This window comes from Arvicanthis niloticus, chromosome 30, assembly GCF_011762505.2.
Source record: "Arvicanthis niloticus isolate mArvNil1 chromosome 30, mArvNil1.pat.X, whole genome shotgun sequence".
Taxonomy (NCBI): Eukaryota; Metazoa; Chordata; class Mammalia; order Rodentia; family Muridae; genus Arvicanthis; species Arvicanthis niloticus.
Genome location: NC_133438.1, coordinates 8,836,693 through 8,847,319, shown reverse-complemented (window position 1 = coordinate 8,847,319; position 10,627 = coordinate 8,836,693). Strand labels below are relative to the sequence as shown.

General features: G+C 35.5%; 1 protein-coding gene across 2 annotated transcripts; it reads right to left on the bottom strand.

Moving 5' to 3' along the window:
- Positions 1 to 1,539: 1,539 nt before the first annotated feature.
- On the bottom strand, positions 1,540 to 10,166 carry LOC143440919 (vomeronasal type-2 receptor 116-like). Of its 2 annotated transcripts, none has more exons than XM_076927843.1 (6): positions 9,964 to 10,166; positions 7,079 to 7,361; positions 5,909 to 6,715; positions 4,852 to 5,076; positions 3,571 to 3,694; positions 1,540 to 2,408 (listed from the first exon to the last, which is right to left on the bottom strand). In XM_076927843.1, exons 1-6 carry the CDS (start codon positions 10,164 to 10,166, stop codon positions 1,540 to 1,542), a joined length of 2,511 nt encoding a protein of 836 aa, XP_076783958.1. The 2 variants fall into 2 exon arrangements, with proteins under 2 accessions (XP_076783958.1, XP_076783959.1); XM_076927844.1 differs by having other exon boundaries at positions 7,079 to 7,377; positions 9,983 to 10,166.
- Between the last annotated feature and the right edge of the window lie 461 nt (positions 10,167 to 10,627).

Genomic DNA, 10,627 nt, shown 5'->3' with positions numbered 1-10,627 from the left:
TGTCCCACAAGGGAAGAATGAATACAGAAAATGTGGTTCATTTAAAGGATGGAACACTGTTCAGCTACTAAGACCAATGACATCCTGAATTTTGTAGGCAAATGCATAGAACTAGAAAATATCATTCTGAGTGCGGTAACTTAGATCCAAATGGACATGCATGGTATGTACTCACTAAGCGTATATTCTTTGCCTCTGTACTGGAGGCTTTCCATGGAGATCTCTGGCCTTGCCATGCAAAGGTTCAGGCAAAAGGGAGAGAGTGCCAGCCAGGCGAGTCAAGCACCTCTGCTTCTTCTGCTGCCACAGCTATATCCACCTCCATCTTCATCTCTACTGTCACCACCTCAGTTGTTCCAAGACACTACACCCCTCAATCTGTGCTGAGTTGAGCCAGCGAGAAGCCTACTAGCAAGCAAGGAGTGCGTAGGAGCTCCTACTGGAATGTTGGGAGAACAGGTCTCTTCCAAAGTAGTAGAGTTATAGCTCTTATGACAAAAGCTCTCAGATGACAGAGTAATTCTTGCACACCTTTATTCCTTCTGGATAGGATTCTTATATACAGTTTTGGGGTGGGTCAGGGTCTGCCAACAGATACTTTCTGTTGGCTTGGCCTGAGAGCTTGGGGAGACCTTATGTACATGTGGAAAGGCTTGGGATGCTGTTACTATGTGACTGATGGCCACAGACCTCTCTGAAGGAAGCTGTGGGGGTCTGTAGCTATGTGAGGAGAGCCCGGGACCCAGAAGCATAACAAAATGCCTACAGTTTCTGGAGGTCACCCATGTTTAATGCTTGTGCTCGATCAGATACCCAGCTGCCTCTCACAGCCAACTGCCCCACCGGATATTAGTCAAAACAAGTACAGAAAACCTAGGATACAATCCACAGAACTAAAGACTGTTAACAATTAGAAGTGCTCAAGTGAGGAAGGATGCTTCAATCCTAATTAGGATGGAGAAAAACAATCATGGGAGGCAGAGGGAGGAAGTGAACTGGGTTCAAGAGGGAAGGGAGAGGGGATAATGGGAAAAGATCAGGTATAGAAGTGAAGGCAGGAGAGAAGCCCTGAGAGCCAGGAGAATAAATGAAAATATGCCACCTTTGAGGTTGGGAGTTGTAGGTACCTTCTAGAAAGTAACAGAGACCTGGGATGTAAGAGACTCTCAGAACTCAAAGGAAAGGACCTTAGATGAAATGTCCACAAGTAGGGAGAGGGAACTAGTAGAGTCCACTTCCAGCAGAAAGACATCAAGTGGAGAAAAGGGTCAGAATAATGGAAGCCATTCCTCAGTTGAGGATTTCTAATCTCAATATGTTTTGGATTGTGTACTCAAGAATGAAACTCCCACTTAGTAGTTGGTATTATGTTAGGCAGTATTGTCCTGTGTTGTAAGTACTGACTTTGGACATTATTTAAAGTTGTTGTATGAGTTACTAGGACTCCTTTAGTATCATCAACAAGATGTATTGAGTATCATCTAACACTTGAAATTGTTAAAGTTTCAATAATTTACCTTTGTACTTTTCAAGAGAATTCTAATCTGGTCTAACTAAAATAACGTAACACTTTGGGACAAAGATACACCCTAGTACCCCTGCACTAGAAGCTAAGATGGAAAAGACCTCCACAGCCACCATGACCTTCCCCGTGGTGCTGTGGTAGACAGGAAGAAATGTAATCCAGACACTGCAGAACACCAGCATGCTGAATGTTAGGAACTTGGCTTCATTGAATCTGTCAGGAAGGTTCCTGGCCATGAAAGCCACAGTGAAGCTCGCCAGAGCCAAGGAGCCCAAGTAGCCCAGGACAAAGTGGAATGCAATGGCTGAGCCTTTATTGCAAACAATGATGGTCTTCCCATGCTCAGACTGTGTATCTCTGTCAATAAAGGGAGGAGATGTTAGAAGCCAGGCTCCACAGAGAACAAGTTGAATTATGGTGCAAATGGGAATGACCAAATTAGGTATCCCTGATATCAGCATCCCTCTCATCTTTATTCCTGGGGTAGTAAGCTTGAAAGCCATGACCACAGTTATTGTTTTGGCCAACACAGTAGAAACAGCCACTGTGAAAAATACTCCAAATGTGGTCTGCTGCAGGATGCAGGTGGCCTTGTTGGGATGTCCAATGAAGAGCAATGAGCAGAGAAAACATAAAATGAGAGAGAGGAGCAGGATGTAGCTGAGAATGCAGTTATTGGCTTTCACAATAGGAGTAGTCTTGTACTTCACAAAAGTGACTAGTACTAGAACTGTGAGGGCAGAGAAGGACAGAGCTGTGCAGCCTAGAGCCATCCCCAATGGATCTTCATAAGCCAGAAATGACACAGTCCTTTGGAGACAATGGGTTTGTTCAAAATTGGCATACTTATCATCTGGACATCTCACACATTGTTCCATATCTGCTGGTGAATAACAACAGACCCTCATGAGGTATCATAATTATGTACTTGATAATTTAGGGTTTGTGTTATTCACAGGATAACTGGATAAATAATTTGTTGCTGAGCATCTATCTGTTCCAATACTTATTGCTTTAGAGACCACTGACTTAAGGTTGCGCTCTATTATTAACTTATGTTTTGTCATGGAAAACTCGACCAACATGAGGATGGAGCAGAAAAACATACCTATTTTCTAAACAAGAAAGAAAACACTTTGTTTTTTTTCATTGCATCATGAATGATTTTGTGCATAATCTCCATTAACTTTGAACTTACCAGTCACAGATCTGTGTGATTTGCTGACATAGTTCTCACTGCCAACTGATGAAATGCATTATGCACTTTGTTGGCTTTATGGGTTGTGCCCTTTATATATTCACATATGCACAAGAGCATACAATTCTTTATGCAAATGATGTTTGCATAAAGCAGTATTTCCCTTATTGAAGCTGTATGGCTCATACACCTATCTATGTCCCCCTCATTGTGTTAAGGTCTCTTTTTCCCAACTACACTTTCCAAGCTGGATGGCATGAAGTTTATGGACATTCACATTCATCTCTGTTTCCTTAGGTAGGCTGTGATTACTGGTGAGCACTATCACATCTGTGTGCATTCTTGATATCCTCACTGTTCTCCTAGTTCTTTGAAAGGAAATGCTCTGTCCTTTAAGCTGTCTAATCTCCTAAAGTCTGTTTCTTTAAATAACAACTGTTACCCTCATCATCTGGTGTATGTCAGGAACCAAACTGGCTGATAGGAGGGAAAGATCGTGGAATCAATCATGTAATCAAGTCGCTTTGTACATAGAATCAGGGAAGACTGAACATATGCATAGACTGTACCTAACTTTTTCTTTATAAATGGTTACAGATGTTTGTCCCCCTAAATGTCTTCTGCAAAATATAAAATCATTAACTATGATACTGTGAGCTAAATGAGTTGTTTGTAGAAGATATTTCAGGTTATTTACATGGTCCAAAACTGTTGAAACCATTCAAAGGATTAAATCTGAAACAGAGATTTCAGGCCTTAAGTTTCCATCTAGGCCATTTCACATTTCTAGTTTGGAAAGAGAAGATACTCAAAATCAGAAATTTTTTTCCTGCATGCAAACATATACCTGTATCATTGGAAATCTCATTTTCTGGGCACTGAGCACACTCAAAGCAGCAGTCTGGTGTTTGTTCCTGATGAATTTTTCTGAATCCAACTCTGCACGTCACACTACAAGTGGAGGTTGGAACCTGTAATATATATATATTACATATATACATGTATGTGTGTATATATATGTATTATATATATACACACATACATATATATGCATGTATATTAATATATATTATATATATATATATATAAATCATATACACTATGCATCATATGCTTATACATATATACACATACAATGTACATATATGCATATACATCAAGTACATATACACAAACATATATATGCATATACATATTCATGGTCACTAACAGATATGGCTATACATATTCTGCTGACATCCAACATCACATCAATTTCAGGTATCTTATTAATTTGTGTAATGCCCTGAATGTTTCAAAATATTTACTACATTATCTGATATTATATGTACAATGTTTGTTTTGTAGAGATTAAAACTTCCTTTCTAAGCTGATTAAATACAAAAGAATTTTTATGTGGCACCAGTTTCTTTCACATGATTTATAAATAAAAAACTAAAGATACTGAGTTTGGTGGGGGAGACAATAGGGTAGATCAGGAAAAATTTACTTGATGAATATGAGCAAAGTATGTTGTATAAGACTCTTACAGTGCCAGGCAGTGGTGGTGCATGCCTTTAATTTCAGCACTTGGGAGGCAGAGGCAGTTGGATTTCTGAGTTCAAGACTAGACTGTTCTACAGAGTGAGTTCCAGGACACCCAGGGCTACACAGAAAAACCGTGTCTCGAAAAACAAAAAAACAAAAAGAAAAACAAAAACAAAGAAACAAAAAAAAACTCTTACAGAGGTTTTTATAAGCTTAAGAAAGCCTTAAATGTGGTGAAATACTTCTGTTAATTGGTATATGCAGTTTTTCATTAGGCTATCAAGATATTTACATCAAATCACAAAATTTTATTATATATACAAATAGTCATATATATATATATATATATATATATATATATATATATATTTCACAAATGTGTTTATAGTGTGGGGGTGAATAAGAATGTGTAATCCAGAGGTCTTTAATCCCTGTGACCTTGATTTATAGAAAGTTGTGTGTTATCAAATTTTGATGCTGGTGATTGAGGATGGGCCTTCTGCAAGAGCAGCAATTGATCTTAACCACAGAGCTAATACTACATTGCCACATATTTAAATTTTAGGTATACTGAAAAGAATGAAAATTGTGACATACACACCGATGTTATCCCTGTGGCCCACTCCAAATCTTCAGATATATGAAGTTTTTGATTCTGTGGGAAATAAGGAAAATAGCTTCCTATTTTCACTTTTAATCCAAAACCTTGTGGAGAATTCCAAATTTCAAAAATGTCATATATGGCACACTGACTTTCTCTATGATTCATCTTCACCAGTTCTCCAAGAGGGTTCGTAAATACTCTGGTCTTCAGAACAGAAGCCACCTAAATGAGATGCATCATTACATGATTACATATGCATATCAATTAATGCAATGTGAAATTGAGAATGTCACCTGATTTTTAACAACTTACAGACAGGATAGACATACTAAAGTTAGTCCATGTAGTAAAATGTAATATATCTCCTTGGTAATTGAAAATTAATATACTTCATATTAATGTTCCAAGGTAAAAACTGATAGAACAAATGCTTAGCAAATAAGAATGAACATGGTGTGTGTGTTTGCCTGTACACATGTTCACACGAGCATGCACACATGCACACATGCGCATTTGTCGCAAAAATTAAAACAAAGTGAAATCATGTATGTGAGAAAAAGGCTGGAAGTTTTGGAAAAAATAATGGCAGTTCGTCAATAATGTATATATAGCATACATATGTGAAATAAACGTAAACAAAATAAAATGTGCTGTCCTCATCAACTGTGTTTCTATAAATGTTACTTTAAATGGATAACTATTAATCACAGTCCATATATCAATTCTTGAGAAAATTATTCTCGTCTAGTCATCATTTAAGGTTTTTATGATAAAACTCTTGGCTTCTATTTTAAGTATTGAACCCATTTGCTAAAATGAGGGGTTTTTTTTCTAAAATGTTAAGACAAATTTTCACAAAATTCGCTGATATTCATACAATCAATATTCTGTCCTATTCGATGTTATCCTTGTGAAATATTCATCAGGGAATTTAGTAGTATAGAAATATTTATATTGAGAGAATAATCTCTAAAAAATGAATGTGAATTTGTCAGGGGCCATTTAAAATATCACATTAATAAATCTAAGCATAATGAAATGTAAGAAACTTTACCTTTGGACAGTCAAGGAATACTCCTATGGTTTTTGTCTTTTCCTGAGATTCCACTTGTTGAAAAATGAGTTCATGGTAGGTGTGGGCCACAGCATACACAGCATTATACAAATTGTAACCTTCTTCACTCAGGTCCATATGAAATCTCTGCTGTGCTAACCATTCCCATGTGTTGTTAAATTTAAAATGATCAATTGTGCTATTCTTGTTTTTGGAGGTTGAACAATTAAAATAATTCCACTCCAGTTTAGTTTTAAAACGGTCTATTGGGTATACGGAGGTGTCCATTGTTTGTATAAATTTCCAAAATTTAGAAATCTCACCATGGTGGTGTGCAAAAGTAACAGTCCCATGGAAGAAATCAAGGTTGAAATCTCTTTTATATGTGATGACATCCCATTGTGAAGTTGTGATCCAGATTCTCCATAATCCTAAATCTTCCCATCTTCTAAAGCTGACTTCTAGAGTAGAGTTCTTTTGACCATAAATGACAACAACCTTTGCTGATGATGTCATAATTTGTTTATCATATATCGTAGCCCTTTCCAAGTATAGCTGCATGGTTTCTGGTATCACATTCACAAAGGCTAAACAGATCCCATATCTTTGCATTTCTTCTCTCAAGTCTGACAGAAACTGTATACCCTGGTCATCACTTGGGATGACTACTCCTATCCAAGTCCATTTAAAATGAAACATTAAGGAGACCATGGCAGGGGACAAACATGTGTCCTTAGTTGCTATCTGAGAGATATAGGGAAATTGATCATGGTCATTCAAGTTTGAATTAAATGGTCCAAAAAAAACCTAAAGGATATGGAAAAAAGAATGAAACATCCACAAGAGGAATATGATTTTTAGGAAGTTTGGTCTTATATATGAGTAATGTTGCTTTCAGAATAGCTTCAGAATTTCTATTAAGCATAGTAAGATTCTCTTATAAATATTATGTCCCATTCCTATTAGATTCCATAGTATTCCTGAAAAGTCTGAATATTCTAGGAAACAGTTTTACCTCTTACCCTAGTACATCTATGATCTGAGTATCTAATCCTTTGAAATATATTTATAACAGCACACTCACAAAAGCATGCTGCCCAAGTTTTCTTGCTAAATACCTGTGAATGGAATAAAGAAGGTGTTAACTCATCCAGTGTCAGACATTCTCACCTTTGGTTTCCTATTATTAACTGCCAGTTTTAAGGCTGTCGTCCATGATGGTCCTGTAAGTCGTATATCACATCTAGACCCTCCTTGACAATCATAGTTAGCAAACTCAAATCCCTTTATTTTTGGTGAATATTTCTCATTCAGAAGTCTGAATGTATGGTCACACATGCCCATAATGATGGAAAACATGAAAGTCAGGTTGGGTAAAAGATGAGGATTTTTGTTGATCTCATCGGTAGCAAAAAGCAATACCAAAAAAAACTCATATTTTCTTGGTGGTATTCTAAAGGAAGTCACAGGAATGATTAAGGAAAGAGTACAAAACATGAAATTTTCTGTTCAATTGCAATAAATGTACTACAAGACATGATAAAAATTTCTATCTAAATTCTGCTTTTTCTGAAGTATGCCTGAGAAATTAGACATCATTGGAGTTGAAAACAACTTAAGAATTCACTAACATAGGTCTGTCTGACATGATAATTTTTATATTTATGAAAATTTATAAAGAGCTTGCTTTGTCTTTGAACATCACCCATGAGCTAGATTACACTCCTATAGAGTAATACTCCATACTATACAATAGTCTTAGAGTTCTATATCCACAGAAAGAAAACCTTATGACTTGAACCATGTATCTAATTCATAACACATTCTCCTTAATTTTTTTATAATTTAAAAATTTTAAGTACTACATATCTTAATCATATCAAGTATTTTAAGAATCAATTAATACTTAAAGATATTTGATTCAACTTTCAAATGTTTTATTACTCTAAAATATCATTAACATGTATTTAACAATATCAACAACTCAGAATCCCATTTATTTTTTAAAGATTTGTTTATTTTATATATGTGTGTATACTGTCACTATTTTCGGACATACCAGAGAAAGGCATCAAAGCCAATTACATATGGTTGTGTGCCACTATGTGGTTGTGGGGGATTGACTTCAGGACCATGGGAAGAACAGTTAGTGCTCTTAACCACTGAGCCATCTCTCTAGTCCTCAGAATTCTATTTCTAACACCTGAGTACTAAATTATGTTTCAAAGCATACAAGATATTTTTTGGAATTGAAGCATAGTAAAGGAACATAAAGTATTTAACTGTGAATCATTAAGAAATATATTCAAGAGCCATAATACATTACTACCTCACATAGAGTATTCAAAATTCATTTATATTTACATAAATTGTCTAACAATCAGATTACTTAAACAATTAATTCGTGTTTCTATGAGAGAATTTGTTTAATCAGTAATAAAAGTTTACAAATAAGAAAATATGAAATACTCTTTCAAGTTTAATACTAAGAAAATGCTCATTTCATCAATTCCTTTATGATACATGTCACTTAAATTTATATATCCATTTGAAAATATGTAAAATGATAAAAACACCACATAACCATGTTATTATCCTTTGGGGCTTGTTTATATATCAATTTGATGTGGCCTTTTAGTGTCAACATTACTATGTCAATGTACTTTTAAATGTATCAGATTTCTCTTAACACCTCAGTTTTACTAATATTCTGCCATTCTTTACATGATGTCTGTGCACTGAGATCTTTTCTCCACTTGAAATGTGTTCATATGTTCCATCACAGTCTCCTAGTACATCTATTACTATTGGCAATTTCCTCTCATCAGAAGTAAAAACACTAAACATGCTCTTTTGCTCAGACTTGCATATTTCAATTGAGTCTTTAGAGCTGTTTTCATTTTAAACCACAAACGTGGATTGACATAGTTCATATATTTCAATTATAAACATCATTACTGCTTGTAAAAGAGTCATTAATGAGAATTTCTATTATTTTACCAATGAGGTGTGGGATAACATAGGATAAAACAGAAATACAGTTCATACTGAAATAACATCCAAAAATAGTAGTAATATGATGCAACAATCAGTATCAAAGTGTGCACAGTGTATTGTGGCTAACAATTGGAAAATGTATTCTTAAAATCCAAAAAATGTGGAAATTAATAAGAGATGGGATGAGCATCAGAGACAGTAAAGCACAGGAAACTTCAGTTCATAAAAGAAAGAAGTCTTAGACACAGTGACTAGGTGAGCTGTTTCAACACTTCTTCCTTCATAACTCTGATCTGCACCCACCACTGATATCATCTCATGCTTGGCATCTGAGAACAGATTCTTATGCACAGGAAGTACAATATTCCTCATAGAATTTCTCTAATGTTTTATTTATTCACTAATTAATAGCAATATTGACCACCTATCCGACACTGATCATAAACTTAATCTGTGACTGAACATATGCACAAGTGGACCAAAATAATACTCTAGTAACAGAATCTCAAACATGGCAGGTTTTCCATATGTATATTCACAACTATATTTGTAATACTATACATTTCATTATGTTTATTACACATATACATATTTCAACGTATGACTGTATGCCCAAATGATAGAGACCAATATTCAATAATTTTTTATGATGGCCTTTAGAATGCATGCTGATATAGGAATCCTTCACAGACAATTGAAAATAGGCAGTGATACAGCCTCTTCACATTGAGCTTTTGATAGTGGTGTCAATTGTGAATTCAAAGCAGATTAAGACACCTTGTGCAATGGCATCTTTCAACATATGAAATCCATGAGAAGGCAAATTATAGAATTTATATTTTCTCACTGTCCACCTTTGTGAATTGGAGCTCACTGTACTAAATCCAAACTAAACTGTGACACATTTGAAAGTAGCACACTAAGTAACATGAGAGTTAATTTTCAGTAGTTACTAATGTTACTGTGGGAAGAACAGGACAGAAAAATCACAGTTTGCATGCACAGCTACATATTGCTAATTCATGACATTGAACATGGTAATCAAGTTTATGACTTACTCAAAAATGGTGTTATAATAATATAATTTGTCTATGGGTTGTGTATCTACTACAAGAACAAATCCACAGTCATTTCGCAAATCTCCATCATCATCTTCATTATTCTTTATCCTCCAAAAGCAACCAGGATCAGTCAAACTGCAAAAGATGAGAGAAAACTTCAGGATCAAGAAGGAAATAGTGAAAGCAAACAGCTTCTTCATGTCTGCTAGGATTAGATGGAGCAGTTGTGAAATGTATCTCTCATGAAGACAAACATTACACACACACACATATACACCTATGCATCTGATTTAATACAGTTACAGTCTAGAGATCCATTTAATTATATTCTCTGTATATTTCCTATCCACTCATCCTGTGACTTGCTCCCTGGATACATCTGGAAAATTAGGGCCTCAGGCTCTGCATCTGAGGTCTGAAAATCTTGATCAACACATTTTGAAAACATGTTGTGAAGATCATGTTTTCCGTGCTCAGGTGTCATAACTTCATTCATATCTATGGCAAACGTTCCAATGACAATATTTTCCTCAGCCACTTGGGCTAGACCACGTGTGAACCGCTGTAAGTATGAACACAATTGGCAATCATGATAATGAGTTTCATCAGAACTTTCGTAGTAAGACAAGAGTTGAGAAGGTCATAAAGTTTCCATGTCAGT